This window comes from Littorina saxatilis, linkage group LG17, assembly GCF_037325665.1.
Source record: "Littorina saxatilis isolate snail1 linkage group LG17, US_GU_Lsax_2.0, whole genome shotgun sequence".
Lineage (NCBI taxonomy): Eukaryota > Metazoa > Mollusca > Gastropoda > Littorinimorpha > Littorinidae > Littorina > Littorina saxatilis.
Genome location: NC_090261.1, coordinates 46236742 through 46255922, shown reverse-complemented (window position 1 = coordinate 46255922; position 19181 = coordinate 46236742). Strand labels below are relative to the sequence as shown.

The 19181-nt window shown below is 44.0% G+C and overlaps 1 protein-coding gene across 1 annotated transcript in view; it reads right to left on the bottom strand.

Moving 5' to 3' along the window:
* Window positions 1–16154, bottom strand: part of LOC138953450 (uncharacterized) — a 23747-nt gene extending 7593 nt beyond the window's left edge. Inside the window, exons 1-2 of the mRNA XM_070325270.1 lie at window positions 14405–16154; window positions 13151–13450 (exon numbers count right to left, since the gene is read on the bottom strand). Coding sequence (XP_070181371.1) covers window positions 13151–13450; window positions 14405–15085 — 981 coding nt within the window. The 5' untranslated portion in view covers window positions 15086–16154. The remainder of the gene's footprint in view (window positions 1–13150; window positions 13451–14404) is intronic.
* Window positions 16155–19181: the final 3027 nt, after the last annotated feature.

Sequence of the window (19181 nt, the reverse complement as noted above, 5' to 3'; positions counted from 1 at the left end):
TACAGCCAGCAAGAATTACGACGAATTTACGAATCTTCATAAAAATAAAGTCATTTGACAAACAGATCTTTAAAAGAACAATTCTATTCCTGACGGTCAGATTCACTTTACTTTTACATTCCACGCAACTTGCACCATTGACATATCAGAGTATCTTGTTACACAAAATACATCGACAAACAAAATTAAATGTTAAAAGTACAGTTTTATTCCTGACATCTGCTTCAATAAGTTCAATTATGCATTCCGCATTACTTGCATTTTTTGTGCAAATCACACCTAATACTCCCACGCTACTAAGACCAATAAGTCACCCCAGCTCTCCACACACACGCGCACACAAAGTCCAACCCATAAAGAAATCATTCACCTAGAGAACTAAAAACCTGTGAAGTAAGCTGTCGTGAAGGGTGAGGCAAGGAGCAGCACTTCTCGGCTGACAATTGCGTCACAAGATGGCGTGGGAAGCCCAGAGAACGACTTTAGCGAGTCCACGACCAATCAGAAGCGGGCCAGCTGGGGTCAGGCAAAGACGTCAGAGGATCAGCTGGTCGATATGCAAAGGGTTGTTGTGAAGGCCCACACGTGGGATTTGTTGCCGGCCCTGGGGACACCTGCTGGCTATTCATAGTTTCATGGGCACAGACCTTTATCTGCACCGGCGTCCTGTGGGTTTCAGTGTACTGTGCACATAGCCTGTTTTACACGACGACGAGAATAAGCAGAACATAGATCTGATCGCAGAGTTACAGGTACCGAAGCATCGCGTTCGTAAGTTCGTGCATGCCAACTAGCTCTACACAGACATACGCACAGACAACCTTGTTCTCTCAAAACCAGAAATTCGGTCGTGGTGTATCAAAGAGACCGTGTCGCCAATGTTTGCACGATCGTAGAGTTACAGGTGCCAAGCCATTTATCTGTGCACTCCAACGAGTTTTGAAGAGACACATATATAGGCACAGACTCATTCAACCGTCTGACCTCAAAATCAGAAGTTCAGTCGTAAAGCATTAAGAGGATATTTTGTCAAAATAGTTATGGAAACCATAACTCTGCGTGTGCGTTACTGTAGGTCAAGTTGAAGTACCTGCCATGAGCGCTAAAACCCTGGGGGTTGACCAGTGGTGACCTTTCATGTTAGGAACATGGCGGTGAAGCTAGAAGACCAATGGGCAACAGAAGCTGTCCTTTATTTCCAAGTGTCCACTCATCAAGGGGTTTAATATTTCAGGTACCACTGAACAATGGTCAGATCCGAGGCAGCGAAGGGAAACAATAGAGCGTCTTTTATAGACAGGTGTCCTCCCATCAGAGGGTATTTGCAGAAGTTTTGCTGTGACAAGATGTTACAAACATCTGCCGAAAGTCATGACCAAAGACAAACGATGCAGTCCTTGACAGAGAGGTGTGCTCTCATCAGAGGGTATTTGCATGACACGTTTCGCTGTCAGAAGGCATTATAAACAATATAAACGAAATTGATGACCAAACATGCAGTCCTTTACACGGAGGTGCTGTTAAAAACAATGGTGACGAAGGTCATGTCCTCATCGCACTGACAACCTGTATATAATCAACTCCCTGAGCCGTGCTTTAAACGTTCATTGTACTGGGGTAACTGAGTTCGTACACTACTTGTGCACATGAACCATGAAGCAGCACAGAAAATGCTCTCTGTTGCGAAATTAACAAGCAAATTGACAACTTCGATTATTTACAGGCATACCTCTTCCCGTAAAAACAGTTCTGCTGACCATTGCATATCTGGCCAGTCTTTTACATGTTTGTTTGTTTGTTTGTTTGTTTGCTTAACGCCCAGTCCACCACGAAGGGGGATATCAGGGCGGTGCTGCTTTGACCTTTAACGTGCGCCACACACAAGACAGAAGTCGCAGCACAGGCTTCATGTCTCACCCAGTCACATTATTCTGACATCGGACCAACCAGTCCTAGCACTAACCCCATAATGCCAGACGCCAGGCGGAGCAGCCACTAGATTGCCAATTTTTAAAGTCTTAGGTATGACCCGGCCGGGGTTCGAACCCACGACCTCCCCGCTCACGGGGCGGACGCCTTACCACTAGGCCAACCGTGTTGCGGTGTCTTTTACATGGGATGAGGCCAGCCCTCCACTTGGACCCAAAACCACAAACGAAAAGCCTTTAGGTGCTGTGCTCTCTGTGCATTGGGTCAACTTTGTGATGAATTCATTTCGTGAAAGCCACCAGCCGTTCATTCATTCATAAACATATCACCACACAGCAAGCAGCCAGGGTGTTGAATTTTGGTCATCTTCCAAGTGGAAGGGTGGTCTTATCCCGTGTAAAAGCCTGGCCAGATCTGAGATGGTCAGCAGACGAGTCTTCCTGAGAAGGGGTGTGCCCAAAAGCTGTCAGTTTTTTGTGGTGTTTTTTTTTTTTGTATTATCAATTTATGACGCCATTTTTAGTCGATGCAAGCTCTTAATTAAATTTACTTCCCTTCAAAACAGGCTTGTCGCGACACCTTTCCCCCATCTCCGCGCACCCTAAGTTAACCCAACTCCCTTCTTCCTTTACACCCCATTGAACCAAAGGAAAATCTATTGATAGTTAAATCAACGTCCAAATCAAAGCAAACATACCAAAACAAAACATCCATGGTCCTAAAAAAAAAAAAAGGTAAAAAGAAATCCAAATTATTTTTTTTTATCCCCCCTCCCCTCCTTCCAATTCACCACTGTCCCCCTTTCCCACCCAGTTTAACCCCAAGAACGTGACTGTCTGGCATTTTGAGCTCGCACTTAAAATGTGTGTGGCCACTTGAACAGCTGTTATGGGTTGAAGGTATAAAAACAAGACATCGTGATATCCCGTGATCGAAGTGCTTACGTCAATGGACGACAAAGGCGTTGGTGATGTTGGAGGTTCATAATGCAAGAGTATTTGACTGTTTATTCCGAGTCTGTGTCCGACGTACAATACATGATTGTCTCTGTAACTGTTGGTTTTAGCATGAACAGGCGATTAGGCACAGTACTGGACTGGTTTTATGAGTTTTAACAAAGACAGACACTAAATGAGCACCGCCATAAGATATATAAGCTTATATACGACTTGTGTGTGTGTGTGTGTGTGTGTGTGTGTGTGTGTGTGTGTGTGTGTGTGTGTGTGTGTGTGTGTGTGTGTGTGTGTGTGTGTGTGTGTGTTCGCGATGCACGGCCAAAGTTCTCGGTGGATCTGCTTCAAATTTGGTGGCCACATTCAGGTAGATCCCGGACACAACCTGGTCGATGAGAATTTGCAACACGTGTTTTTGGTTTTTCTGTTCATCTTCCCAGATCCATTCCCAGTAACTCTTCCTTATCTTCAGTGTTTTGCGTTTATCTCCCTTCCTTCGTGTGGCGTCAATCCATATTCCCGTTACTATTTTTAGAAGGTCACTGTCCACAACACTTTCATCCCGGCGAAGCCGGATATTCCCGTTACTATTTTTAGAAGGTCACTGTCCACAACGCTTTCATCCCGGCAAAGCCGGGTATTCCTCTACTTCTTCCCGGCAAAGCCGGGTACCCAGCATTCGGCTCTACTTCTTCCCGGCGATGCGGGTATTCATTCTAGTCCACAATATACAGCCAAACGGGCTAAATAAAATAAACATACTAATGAGAATAGTGGGGGACGCAATGACAGTGGAAATGTCTTGCGCATGAGCAGCAGCAGCAGTAGTATTAGTAGGGTGACATCCCCTTTAGGCCACAAAAAATAGTCTGTTTACGGTATCCCGACCGACCCTATTTTTTCGCGCGACCCTAGACTTTTTTTTGGCATTTGGGAGAAAAAAAAAGAAAAAAAGTTTGTTTTTTGGCAAAATAACTTAAAAATATGTTTTTTGGGGAAGAAAAAAAAATACCGACCTACCGACCCTATTTGTTTTGCCTATGTTACCGTAAACAGACTTTTTTTGTTGTGCCTTAAGACCCTCTGGTGCGTCCGCCCGGTGATCGGGAGGTCGTCGGTTCGAACCCTGGCCGGGTCGCGAATTTGCGATTCCTAAACACCCGACTGAACGACTGACGTCACATGTCGCTTCGGTCTTTTCCGGAGGAACACCGCGTGTAGGGCCTACATAATACACACTTCGATCGCGTTGCACTGCCATTGCACATTTTCGCAACGAAAACCGTGCCACTGTTTCATTCATCTTGGCGTGTTAAATCTGAAAGCAATATAAGTGAACGAACAATTGAAAACATATCACGTTACTAAACTGTAGCTCAGTGTTTCAGTGTGACGTGGAAGTGTTCAAATATCTGCTGTATCAGGGAACCGATTTGGTTTCACCTGAACGTGACGACTGCGAGAGGCGAGCGCAAACCGTTGTGTTGTTCAGAAATGGTGTTCCCTTTGATATTTTAGTGGACATTTAACTTCAAATGCAACCTTTCTTAGCCGTAGAGTTGGTAACAGAACCTTCATGCGCGAGAAACGCCACATACGACGGAGTAACCCTGAAATGCCTTCACTTTTGTAGCCCTGTCTGTCAGTTGCTGTCGTAGCCCAGTGGTTTGTGCTCCAGCTTGAAGGTCAGCTGACTCGGGTTCGACTCCCTTCCTGGTTACAGTTTTTTTTCTTGTTTGCTTTATTTTTGTCATCTATTTTGTGTCCTTAACTCCACCCTTCAATCTTTTCAACCCTGATGCATTCCGTTTATTTTTTATTTATTTTTTTAAACCATTTCCCCCAAAGCGGTTTAGCACGGTGGTATGGAATGAAAACGCGATTACACAAAGCTCACATGTGCACAGTCTGCAAATTAACGGCGTGGGCTCACCGTATTAGCCAATAACAAGCACACATATTAAACCGCAGCGCAAAGCGTAAACATTAGTACAACTTGAAGAAATCAATATAGTTACCATAAACAAAACCGTGCTTCGCACCGAACAGTTCGACAGTGACTAACCTACTCACCGAACCGCACCTCTCGCTTGTGACAGTCGCTCATGATACAACCATTCTTTTGCCGAGTCTGATATTGATCTTCATAAAACTATGTGTAAGTGTAACAAAAGAAAAAAACTAATTTCTTTCATATTGCCTGAATAATAACATTATTAACTGATAATCAAGGTGGCATCGCCGATTGACTGCAAGTGCAACGCGATCGAAGTGGCACGCGGTGTTCCTCCGGAAAAGGCCGAAGCGGCTGTGACGTCGGTCGTTCAGTGGGGCGTTTAGGAATCGCAAATTCGCGGCCGGGTCATACCTAAGACTTTAAAATTGGCAATCTAGTGGCTGCTCCGCCTGGCGTCTGGCATTATGGGGTTTGTGCTAGGACTGGTTGGTCCGGTGTCAGAATAATGTGACTGGGTGAGACATGAAGCCTGTGCTGCGACTTCTGTCTTGTGTGTGGCGCACGTTATATGTCAAAGCAGCACCGCCCTGATATGGCCCTTCGTGGTCGGCTGGCGTTGAAAACTTCCCAGTTTTAAAGACATCCGACACCGATTAAACAACCGTTAAAAATCCCCAATATTTTGCCTGATCTATGTTTAAAGTCTGACAAAACAAATGTGTTAAAATCAGATAAATCGATCGTTGCGTTTTTAAGATACAGCCTCATGAATATGTTGACATTTTTGTAAATCAGGGTAGGCTATTGGATATGGGATCTAACTGATTAATTAAAATCACAAATACTTGTTTTTGTATGTGGCGTAAATACCGACTTTGTGCACATACAAATGATGGGTTTTGCTACGAATAAGTGTTTCCATTCTTTCTGAAATGGCTAACATTCGTTAATTTACATGACGTTTTACGTGCTAAAATTAGACCACATGCTCACTTCAACTGAATATATCTGCTAATAGAACCGTTAAAATTTCATAAAAGTTTGACATAATGCACACCTGGGTCTACACAATTAGATACACACACACACACAAAATCGATCGTTAAATTTTTGCATAAGTTTACAAAACGTAACCCTAACCCCATTTATAATTTTAGTACAAAAGAAGGTTGACATTATGACACTCGTTGCGTATGGAAAATACGCTTGAATCTAATGATTTTGTTGTTGTTACATATTCGTTGTGTGTTACATCAAATCGATATTGTTAGGCATCTGTCCGTGTTTCCATCCGTCCGTCCGTTCGTCCGTATGTCCGTCCGTCCGTCCGTCCGTCACACTTTTGATCACTTATAACTCCTGGGTTTGTGGGCCCGTTATCGTGAAATTTGGAAAGACATTTACCATTGTTATGGTATATATGTGGTTAACATTTCTACCCAATGGCTACGTGAGTACCGAGGTTGCACACGGTTTAGCGCTCACACGTCATTTCCTTTGCCTATACCTCCAGCGTTTCTTGACCGATTCACCACAAATTTCGTGTGGATGTGGATATGCTGATGCTTAAACCTGGCGCAACACTTCAAAAACATTGCTTAATAATCGTTGGAGTTGTAACTGAAACAAAGCATGGGCGACCGCTCAATCGCTGAGCGCAGCTAGATGTGTTCGACCCAAGCGTACGGACAGGCATAGAAATTAGAGCGCTTACCTCTCACGCTAGCATAAGGCGTTTGGCTGCCAGTCGGGGCGACATTATTATTAATATTATATTATTATTGATATCATTATTACCATTATTATCATTGTTGTTGTTTTTGTTGTTGTACTTGCTGTTGTTGTTGTTGTTGTTGTTGTTGTTGTTGTTGTTGTTGTTGTTGCCTGTGTAATTGTAATGTGCTTGTATTATTTTGGTTTTTTTATACATGAGAAATGATTGCGTGTTGTTTTTATGTTGTTTTCATTTATATGTTTTATATCTATAAAAACGCTATAAAAGTGAAAGAAACGGGCGCATGAGAGGAGATCTCCCCATAGCCCGTGAATGCATTACCCAAACTACAAACAGCTGTGTCAGATGTATTATGGACTAGTCAAACGCTAGTGACAAATGACGAAAACAATGTACCTGTAGGACTTTGTCGAATGTGAAATGCAATGAATCACGTGAAAGAAGCTGGATGGGGTTTCGCACCCATTGATTATAATCAGAAACGCGTAAGTGTGTGTGTGTGTGTGTGTGTGTGTGTGTGTGTGTGTGTGTGTGTGTGTGTGTGTGTGTGTGTGTGTGTGTGTGTGTGTGTGTGTGTGTGTGTGTGTGTGTGCGTGTGCGTGTGTGTGTGTGTGTGTGTCTTTGTGTGTTTTGGGATAAATTGTTAGTTTGTCTTTTGAGCACTAACGCGTATTTATGTGTGAAGTGTTTTTACCGTGTGCTTTTCTGACATTGCTATTGTACAATAGCCAGCAAAAGTGACGGTCATGATGGTAAATTGAGATCACTTGCACAATTTTCATAAATGCATGTCCACTTTTATCAATCGATCGAGCAGTTGTAATGATAAGATGCTCAAAACATTCTTAAATCATAAAAGAATTCTTTTTTCATCAAGAAAAGATCAGTACAATTCGAAGTTTTGAAAGTTTGAAAAAAGAAAAGCCCAGAATGCTGGAGAAAAACTGTCTTTTCTGCAGCATTTCTGCATAATGTCATCTTTCGCCGAAGCAACGTTTTTTACTGCAGTAAAACAGTTTTTCTGAAGCATAATGTTTACTTGGTTTTCTGCAGCATTATTGCGATTAACTTTTTCTTCAGAATAGTCTGTGACAGTTTTTCTGGAGAAAAACGAACGACCTTGTAAAGTAGCGTTTGTATTCGTCGCACCCTGGGATAGTATAATAGTTTGTAACTATTGGTAATTCTAGATGAGTCCATCTCTCGACAGAGGGGGGCTCGCGTGCTCCAACATTATAATGAGCCAGTACAAAATGCTGCAGAAAAAGTGTAAACAGATTTTCTGCAGTAAAACAACAGCACCGTTTTACTGCAGCATTCTTGATTTCAATTTTACTGCAGTAAAATGTTTTGCTCCAGAAAAACCCGTTGCTTCGGCGAAAGATGACATTATGCAGAAATGCTGCAGAAAAGACAGTTTTTCTCCAGCATTTCTGTTTTTCTGCAGAATAACTGAATAATGCCAAAATGCTGAAGAAAAAGTGTAAACTGTTTTTCTCCAGTAAAACAACATCACCGTTTTACTGCAGCATTCTTGATTTCAATTTTACTGCAGTAAAACTGTTTTGCTGCAGAAAAAAACGTTGCTCTCGCGAAAGATGACATTATGCAGAAATGCTGCAGAAACAAACAGTTTTTCTCCAGCATTTCTGTTTTTCTGCAGAATAACTGAATAAAGTCATAATCCGCTAAGGATACTATACAACAGCCTGGACAAATCTGTGATGGCGTGCATGATTGCTTTCACGGCACGTAACCGCACACACGTTTTTCACATAACCAGCCAGCACACTCTCTCTTCATACACTCTCGATAAGTGCAATAATCAGCCGAGTCCTCCCAAGAAACACGACGTCACGCCTGTAAACAATGATTCATGGCAATGCCGCTTGCTTTCATTGATCCATCTGATGCAATCCATGAGTACAACTTGAAAAACTCCAGGACTTGAAAGCAATAAGCGGTATCTGGCTAAAACAGAATGGCTATAGGTGCAGTCTTAGGCCAGATGCACTTTGTATTTGTTACAGTAAATTGTCAAAACCAGGAAATGTACAAAATCCCTGAAATTTCAGTAAATTTGTAAAATTTCCTGTTTCACTCGGGGAAAAATCAGAATGCAAAATGCAATGAGACTGATTTTTCATTGTTCAGTAAATTCATCAAAAAGTAGCATGATTTCAGGAAATTTACAAATTTCCTAGAATTTTTAGGACATTTGTAAATTCCCTGAGTGAAACAGGAAATTTACAAATTTACTGAAATTTTCAGGGATTTTGTAAATTTCCTGGTGTTGACAATTTACTGTAACATATAATGTTTGCTCTCATGATTGGCTGAAACATTGGCAAGATTTTCAGTACCAACATCGTTGCGTACCCCCTTCTAAAAACTTGAGGTAGAAAAGTCATGAAAGCAATAGGAGTTTTCCGGAAATCACTCTGTCATTGCCTTTGGGCGCCTTCATCTTCTTCTTCTTCTTCTTCTTCTTCTTCTTCTTCTTCTTCTTCTGCATTCATGGTCTGAAACTCCCACGTACACTCGTGCTTTTCGCACGAATGGGGATTTACGTGTATGACCGATGTTACCCCGCGCCATGTAGCCAGCCATACGCCGACTTCGGGGGATGCGTGCTTGGTATTTCGGCGTTTCTATAACCCACCAAACTCTGACATAGACAACGGGCCATTGCGCCGTGAAAAAGTTTAAGTTGTAATCACGACGATAGCGTCACAGCGAACAATGAGCTCCGACGTGCGTGTTTTGGAAAGAAACTGATATCATACTGAGCGGACACCGCCAAAATTCATATTTTTAAAAATGTCAGCTGTAAATGTTATGAAACAACGAAAAGCCGTTAACCAGTCGGACATACCCTTAAAACATTATATATTCCAGTTTTGTCAAATGTTTACCTAATTGTTGTTTTGCCTAAAACAACAACAACAAAACAACAACAACAACAACAACAACAACAACAACAACAACAACAAAACAACAACAACAACAACAACAACAACAAAGACATAACAACAACAAAGACATAACAACAACAACAACAACAACAACTACGACATAAATATCTCAACTGCAATTCATCCACTCTTTCTAAAACAGAGACAACAAAACCAATAATCTGTATTCCAAAAATACTCGACCTCATCTTTTAGTTGAGAGAAAAAAATCAGCTGCAAATGTCTTCGGGCACTAGAGCAAAAACAGATACGTATTAAAAGACGGTCGACCGGCGGGCATAAGGCACAAAAAAAAAATAGGTGTGGTTAAGGTAACATAGCCACAAAAAAATAGGGTAGGAAGGTAATCATTTTTTTTTAAACTTTTTTTTCTGATGTGTACAAACTAAACCTACTTGACAGGGAAATAAGTGTGCGACTCAAACGCTTTCGCTTTCATTGCGTTTTCTGCACTGGTTTTTTTTTTATTTTTTTTTTTTTAACAAATGTAATAAAAAGTTATAGGGTCGGCCCCTAAAAATAGGGTAGGTCGGGTTACCGTAACCACACCTATTTTTTTTTTTTTTAGGCCTAACGCATATTCAAATGTGATCTCGAATTACATACAAGGCGCAGGTGTTGATCGAACATGTCTATGCGAATGGAAGGTTTGGGCGCTTTCAACAGGTGTAGCAAGGCAAGACAATATTTATTTATTTTTTAAACCTAGGGTTACATTAATTATTTTGGAGAAAAAAATACAATTAAAACAACATCAAAAGAAATGAAATAATTGCGTTGTTTAACCTTGGCCAAAAGACAGAGCCTTTCTGGGGGAAGGGATGGGAAGGGAAAGAGGGAGTGCGGGGAGGGGGGTACGGGAGGGGGAGGGGGGGGAGGAGTCTTAGAATAAATAACGTTGCAAACAAGAGATGATTTCCTTGCACTATCATTTCAAGCCAAAAGTTGAATGCAAATCACCGAACAAGATACTCCATCTATGCTGCGCGTTTCTTTTTTCCATGTCATTAATTACGTTTCTCTTGTCCAATTATTTAAGCTAAAAGCTGACAGCTAAACGACGACCGAGATATTCTGTCTTCTGCGGTTTTGTTCCTTCTTCTTAAATTCTGATCACCGTATAAAACAACATGCGTTTGGGTTTGTTTGTTTGTTTTGTTTGTTCAAATGAATGAAACAAAGTTGCAAAGTACACAGGACGTAGGCTTACACATGTGGCAAAGGGCACAGAACTCAGACATGTTTCAAGTGAAAAAGGAAATAGGTGCAGCGTCGAAATGACAATAATCTCAGTTGAACACTGCACATATCTGTCAATGTCGTTATAGAGCAAACAAAGATTTTTTTTTAAATATCAGGACTAGAATGGATTTCCCCGCGACAAAAAAAAAGGTCTAAAAACTCCTCAGGTGCCAGACTGTTCGGTTTTGGGTTTGTGATCAAATCACCACACAACAGTGCGCTTAATTATTCAGATTCTCCATGCACAATATCTTTGTTTTCCCTACGTCTCACTTCTTTGTCCCTGAAACTTGCACGCATTTTGTCTGGTAACCTTCACCGATAACTGCGAGCACTAAGAATGAAAAGTGAGGTTGTTTGTTTGTTTGTTTTTTGTATTTTTTTTTTTTGGGGGGGGGGCTGAATTAATTTTGCAGATTGCCACCGGTGTCAGATACCAAATAAATTCAGTGAAAAACTCCTACCTACTCCGCTCAGAAAGCAGCCAGGCTATAGATTTTGTTTGTTTGTTTGCTTAACGCCCAGCCGACCACGAAGGACCATATCAGGGCGGTGCTGCTTTGACATATAACGTGCGCCACACACAAGACAGAAGTCGCAGCACAGGCTTCATGTCTCACCCAGTCACATTATTCTGACACCGGACCAACCAGTCCTACCACTAACCCCATAATGCCCACTAGATTGCCAATTTTAAAGTCTTATGTATGACCCGGCCGGGGTTCGAACCCACGACCTCCCGCTCACGGGGCGGACGCCTTACCACTAGGCCAACCGTGCAGGTCAGGCTATAGATGGTTGGTATGTATCCAAGTGGAAAGATAAAAGATTGACTAGATATCGAGGGTTCCCTGCCAGTGATGGATAATATGGATTATGGATATATACTGTCACGTTAAGATCTTCTTCTGCGTTCGTGGGCTGAAACTCCCACGTACACTCGTGGGTTTTTTGCACGAGTGGACTTTTACGTGTATGACCGTTTTTTACCCCGCCATTTAGGCAGCCATACGCCGTTTTCGGAGGAAGCATGCTGGGTATTTTCGTGTTTCTATAACCCACCGAACTCTGACATGGATTACAGGATCTTTTTCGTGTGCACTTGGTCTTGTGCTTGTGTGTACACACGGGGGTGTTCGGACACCGAGGAGAGTCTGCACACAAAGTTGACTCTGAGAAATAAATCTCTCGCCGAACGTGGGGACGAACTCACGCTGACAGCGGCCAACTGGATACAAATCCAGCGCGCTACCGACTGAGCTACATCCCCGCCCGTCACGTTAAGATGATTTGAGGTATATCTGTCAAGGTTAGTTAGTTAGTTGTTACTTTTTGGGTCCAGCGGACCATATAGGCCAAATCAGAACCCCTTCTGTCAAGGTACCAACGAGGCTGCAAACAAAGAACGGAAATAACTATTGTTTACGTCAACACTGAACTGTCTGTGTACCCCGAAGTGACCAGAATAGGACAGCGCCTAAAGTCAACAGTGGCTGCAAAAGGAAAAGTTATTTTCACCTCCAGGCGACAACTAACAACGGATTGGGTGCACACAATTCGCGACATTGTATCGATCGATCCATTCAGTATATTGCTCACTGGATGCGTATGCGGTATTTCTGACATTTATGTGACCCCCCACCCCCCCACCCCCACCCCCTCTCTCTTTCTCTCTCTCTCTCTCCCCTCCATCCCTCCATCCCTCCCTCTCTCTCTCTCCCTCTCTCCCTCCCTCCCCCCTCTCTCTCTCTCTCTCCCTCCCTCCCTCCTCCCTTCCCCCCCCTCTCTCTCTCTCTCTCTCTCTCTCTCTGTCTCTCCCCCCTCTCTCTCTCTCTCTCTCTCTCTCTCTCTCTTTACGGAGTGCAAGAATGTGTTGCAATAAGAGCATTCTTTCATGGGGTTACATACAAAAAACCAAGCTGTTTCCTGTGTACGAGCGAGAATTTTTTTGGCCAAAGTAATTTTGACAACTGACTGCATCATCCTGTAAAAAATATTAATTCAGCAACAAAACCCCACATTGCGCAACAAGGAGCACTGCTGTTATATTTCATTTGCGTACATTATGTCCAAAACCGAAGGTTGCTCGCGTGTCATGGACAGATCTGTAGTGGTTTACATTATAGTTTACACTAGGTGGAAGGTACAGTCCAGCCTGTCCATAACGACCATCCCAGGGTCCGGCCAAAAGTGGTCGTTATAGACAGAGAGTCGCTACGGAAAGGTGATTAACGTGGCAGGAAAATTAACCTGGGATCCTTAGGATGGTCGTTGTGGGCGGGTGGTCGCTTTGGAGAAGTGGTCGCGATGACTTCGAATACGGCTTTGAACATGACACACGACTTCTACTCCCACTTACCTCACAGTTGCTGACGCTGAGTTTCTTCAAGTTGGTCATGCGCTTGACCACCGTCCACAGCTCGTCCATTTCGATGGGGACGAAGTGCAGACACAGCACACTGACCAGCGCTGCCCACGGGCTGTCCGCCACCATCTGGACGATGCGGGCCCCTTCACGCATGGCGTGCTCGCTGCGGACATCGCTGAGGGGCAGGCCGGAGTTGATCTTTAGCTTGAGGGACTCCAGCTTCGGTAGGGACCCCAGGAAATCCCTCATCCCGTTGGCCGTGATCTTCCAGCATGCGTTGATGGACACCACCTTTGGGAGAAGAGTTTGAAAGCTTTGTTTTAATGTTGGATCTCTTACTTTGATGGAAACTCGTGTCTACATGTGCTCATAGTTTTTCATTGTAAAGCGTACCGACTTACTTATCACCATGCAATGGTGAGCTTATAGGCCAGTGCCATGAAAATACATCCACATAACCGTTAGTGCGTGCCTTGCATTTAACGAGCACAGTTTTCACCAATACTGGGGCGCACGTTAAAGATCCTACACTAACTTGTCGACATGCAAGAGTACGCCTATAGGCCCGTGGAAAGGATACGACACCCAGACAGCCCATGCACCAACAAGGTAGACGGTACGGTGTGTGGATGAAGAGGGGGTAGGATTGTTTGTAATGGGATTTAAAGTGGACACATAAGCATAACTGCCCACACACAGAATACTTTCTGCATCTGTTATCGATATTACAGTTATCGATCGTATAAGCCCTGATTGAGTGGGTGTTGTGTGGGTGATAAACAGGCTTAAAACTGTGCACAACACTGTTGTCGTCATCACTGTTATGGTAACGGCTAATTATAGCAGTCCTCAAGGTCACGCGTGACCGTCCTTGTGATAATCGCAATGATTTTCGCTTCTAAAGCCCTTCACAGCGAGCATTTGCCTTGCCTTGCACACAATGAGTTCAACGAGCTTGTTGACATTCTAAATATGACGTCAGACAACAAAATCCATCGGCAAATAGATTTAGACAACTAGGACTTGCAAATGCACGCGTACGCACTTGCGCGCGTGCGTACACACACACACACACACACACACACACACACACACACACACACACACACACACACACACACACACACACACGCTAAATCCTCATTTGCCTTACTATCTTTTTCTAATTTACCAATTCGACACCCCAAAACTCTCGTTCAAAAAAACACGAACACCTAAAAGACCACTTGCTTAGAAACAACTGACCTTGAGTTCGGGAAAGGAATTTCCAACCCTCGCCAGGTCCTCGTCAGAAAGAGAGAATCCTCCGTTGATCTGCACGTGCTCAAGTCGACACAGGGGCTGCAGCGAGTCGACCACGGCACGGGTCCACAGGATGGGCAAGCGAAGGTGCCGCAGGTTGGACAGGCGAGGGATCAGAGAGAACACGCTCTCGTACACAGGGGAGTGCTCGAACCACGTCAGCCTCTGCACGTGCTGGCCGTATTGCCTGAAGATGCAGCACAGGAGGGAGAAATGCCAGTAGCGGTAGCCACGAGGGTCTACGTACAAGTCTCTCCACAGGCGCCCGGAACTGGCCAAGAGTCTTCTCCATTTGCAACAGACGACGGCCAGGATGGGCAACTCGTGCTGTATGGGGTGCAAGTAGCCGAAGATCCGTACGAGGATCTCGTCCGGGAGATCGTTGATTTGGTAACCAATGATCGCAGTCTTTGCCAACAGGGCGAGGTTGGTAGGGTCTGGGTCACCCATGGGGTTCCCATTTTTATCGTTCTTGAAAAGCGGTGTGCCCTGTACCAACATGACGCTGTCTTTTTGGGTGTGTGGTGGGCGCGTGTGGACGGTCTCAGGCTTTATTGAGAAGGTGCATCTCCTGTCAACTTCTGTTTCTTGCTGACCGAATGACCTGCATGATCTGGCGTTCATTCACAGGACATCGATTCAAAAATTAAATGAGCACAGCAGATATTTTCAGGCAAAATGAAAACGGAACTTTTTGACGATGATATTCGGAAACAGATCAGTACACACGCATCTTGGAATGACAAAAACCTAGTTGAAATTAGCTTGAAAAAACTTCAAAGCGAAGTCGTCCAAAGAAAACTTTTTTTCTTTACAGAGTCGGTAAAAATAGCCAGCATCATGAGATCAAGACTGGACACTCAGTCCGTGTCTGCATTATTTGGTTTCTCGATTTTCTATGTCCACGGTGTCAGCAAAATCTTTGTCTCACCATAGTACGAAACACACATCGGACGGTGAGCACCTGTGTGCACACATGTGTGTTTTGAACGAAATATGAACCCCCTCTTCTATTGTACCGCAGTCAAGTAAGGCACAGTTTAAAACCACAAACCGAAAATGACACTAATGCATTTGTTTTCAGCCGAGTGTTTCACGACCAACAATCTGCGGAATGCATTATTAACTAGTAGCTTGCGCCCTCACGAATTCAACACAGGCTACTACATTCAGAGTATATACTGCAGTCTCTTATTTGACAGTCTTCGTGTGAAGATTTCATCATCATCACCACAGAGCGTACGTATACTGAACATGCATTCGCTGAATATAATTACCTCCAACGCAACTCCAAACGTTGCTTTCAAAGGCCCGCGGCGTACGTCAGTCCCACTGCTGTATACAAAAAATCGATCACGAATTTCCCACTGCCGTACAGCGACTGAGCTGGGACAGAAAATATCAAACAGGATAAACCACGAAACACAGCGTCACGGTCTCTTCTCTTGATCTTGAGTCCACACAAATTGCTGTTGTTTGCGGAAGATGCCCCTCACACTGACTGAGATGACAGAAATTCACAATAAGGAGCTCCTTCTGGATCCACCCAGCATCTTGGAATGCGGGAATCCGTCTGCCTCGGCCCTGACCTGTAGTAGAAAAAAAATAGTAGTGTGTGTGTGAGGGCGGCTAGCTGAGACGTAGGCCGCTGCCGTCCGCGTTTCATTCACAAACAGCCACCCACCCACGCATCTCCAGCCATCCACTGACAGAGACACCGAGACTCACTCGGTTAACGGCGCCTGTTTGGGAAAACACCACTGGCTGCCACCTCAGCACGCCACCCCATGACGTCAGTGATGACGTCGAGTTGTCACGAGGGCAAATCATATCAGCGTCTTGTTTGCTGGCTGACCTTGTGACAGAAGCGTCGAGGTGCAAGAAGTCAGTGACTTCAGGTCCAAGGGCCGGAATGGTGGTGAGTGGTGGGTGCATACCATCATCACCCTTTGCTGATGCAAAACCGGCCGCTCGTTATTGGGAGGAGGATATCCATGGGTTGTCAACATCCTATATAGGCCTAGCTGTAATCAAGTTCGTTGGAGCGTGTAGGGTGTTCGTCTCAGTAGCCTCCATCTCCGCCGCTCATCCGCGGCCTCACAACTGACTGACGCCCCAGACCCCTCTCCCGCTCTGTTTCAACCCCATCTCATGTCTTCCGCTGTGTCCCTGCCTTGCCCGGGACTTTGCCAGGAGTCCACTGATGAAGAGAGAATAACATCATCCACGTACATGTATTCGATCATGGCCGTGTTGGAGCGCATTGCTGTACAGCGTCAATAACCATATGGCACAGGACCGCTGCATATTGTAGTGTGTCGCATTTGTGGTGTGCTTATTTCCCCATTTGTTGGTTTGCTCTGTTTTTCACGGATGTCTCTTCTTTTGTTCATTTCTTTATCAGTTATCAATAGGACAAGAGCTTGAGGTGATCCACGTTGTAATCGTTTGATGGCAGTGCTCTTGCCACAGGTTCGTGACCGTAAAGGCATCTCAGTTTGGCGTATTTCAAAAGAGTAGAAGGTGCCTTCTTAACACAAGGGCAAAGGTGCATGGGGCCGTGCAGATGGCTGAATGTTTCCTGTTAGTTTTGTCAAACCAGAGTTACCATTTTTATCTGACATGGAGCTAAAATAGACCCTCAGGTTTCTTAAAGATTGACACAGGCATGAACACGGTACTCTCCGCAAGCGGTGAACAGCATTCACAAGAACAGCTGCATATCTTCGTTTTGCTGTGGTAATTTCTCTCTTCCAAAAACTGGCGTTTGGTATTGTCTTCTGAATGAGGTGTGTGTTGAGTGTTGTGAGGTTTGTGTATGCGTGCTATCCGGTGGGTGTCTGTGCGCTGTTCTGCATATCTCTTTGTCTGTCCGTCTGTCTGTCTGTCCGTGTATTGCTTGCGTTTGTTCGTGTGCTAATGTATACAAACGTACATACGACTGCAATCTGCATATAGACACGAGAGGAGCTTAGTCCTTCTCGAATAGAAGAGACTGGCCAGAAATCGGCTTTACATGTACCGGTATATCATTAATTTGTGCATACAACTAACTCCTTGTTGCAAAGGTGCAAATCAGGCTCACTGATCAACATGAGATTGTACTACAGCTAGGCAAACGGGAAGAACAAAACAAAAACAAAAAACATCTCAAGTAATGAATTGTGTATAATTTTTATACGAAACAACAACAACAAAAGCTGTGCAACCCTTCAGAAATTCTTAACTATAATTATAGTAGCTGAGGGTATGGATACACACAAACCCACAGACAAATGTAGGCTACGATGTTTAAATATCACTTAAAATGTATGCGTGTTTGTCTGTTTTGTACGTAAATCCATAACAACAACAAAATCTGGTGCACTTCGGGGTTTGGGGTTGGAGGGAGGTCGGTGGCCGGCACGTGTGAGATTGACAGTGACCATCAAAACCCGCCGGCTCCAACTCGACAAATACGTCAGCAACTCACAGTGTATCTCAGTCTGTTTTCACACTAACCGATTTTTGCAATTTTCATCCGAAACACGATCATGCTGTTGTTGAAGTGTATGTGCTATGTGCTTTCCCACGACAACGAACCAAACCACCGAGGGAGCCCTGCCATATGTTGCACTTGTACAGGCGCATGAACTCCAATTTCAAGAATGATGAAAATGTCGATTGTATCGTTTGATCGTAAATCAGTTTCTAGTGGAAGCACGCTTTCATTTCAGCCGCTGTTTTGGGCAACGTGCAAATAATACTGGCTAGTAACGAAATTTAGACTTAATTAATATAAGAACTGGGTATATTCAAAGAAACATGAGATGGGTAAAAATACAAATTTAGTGTCCCAGCTAACTGAGCCTCTCCGTCCACAGCCTTCCGTAATGTCCCTTGAACATTAAGGTTTAAGAAATCAAAATTCAAAGTCAAAGTTGCCGCTCTACACCACAATTTCAGTTAAAACGTCAAGCTACAGTTCTATCCATGTGTAAAGTTTAGTAGGCTACTTTGTACATCTAAACGCGTTTGACAAATCTGGAAAATAAGTTTGATAGCTAGGGCCTGTGATTTCAAGTTTCCCCCCACATACAACGTAAATTAATATACGAACGCACGCACTGACAGTGCGAGCATGTGCACGATATCGAACCACTGTCACACTGCTCGCCACGTCATTGATGGCAGACCCCGATGCCCATGCTGGGAAATCCTGTTCACAGCTGATCACACGCGCACAACTGATACCACGCCGAAACATTTCATTTTGAAACTGCAGGTGGTAAGCCCATAATTATGTATTAAATTGTTTTGTGCCATTCGTATAAGGCCTGTATCAGTCACTGATCAGCTCGTGTCGCCTGTCATAGGATGATTTGACTTCTCCAACTGGCATCAGCGGCAAGCAAATTAATGTCAGTGAGCGCCAAGCACGCATTGACACGCGCATGCACGCAAACACTCACGCACACGCACTCACACTCACTCACACACACACAAACGCACAAACGCACGCACGCACGCACACACATTCACACACACACACACACACACAAACGCACGCACGCACGCACACACATTCACACACACACACACACACACAAACACACACACACACGGCTGTGACACGCTGAATGATGAAGTAAAGAATTCTAGTGATACTGATTCCCGAAACCTTCATCTGAACATTTGCTTTCATAAGGATCAGAAATTGTTCTTGAATCATTTCTTATAA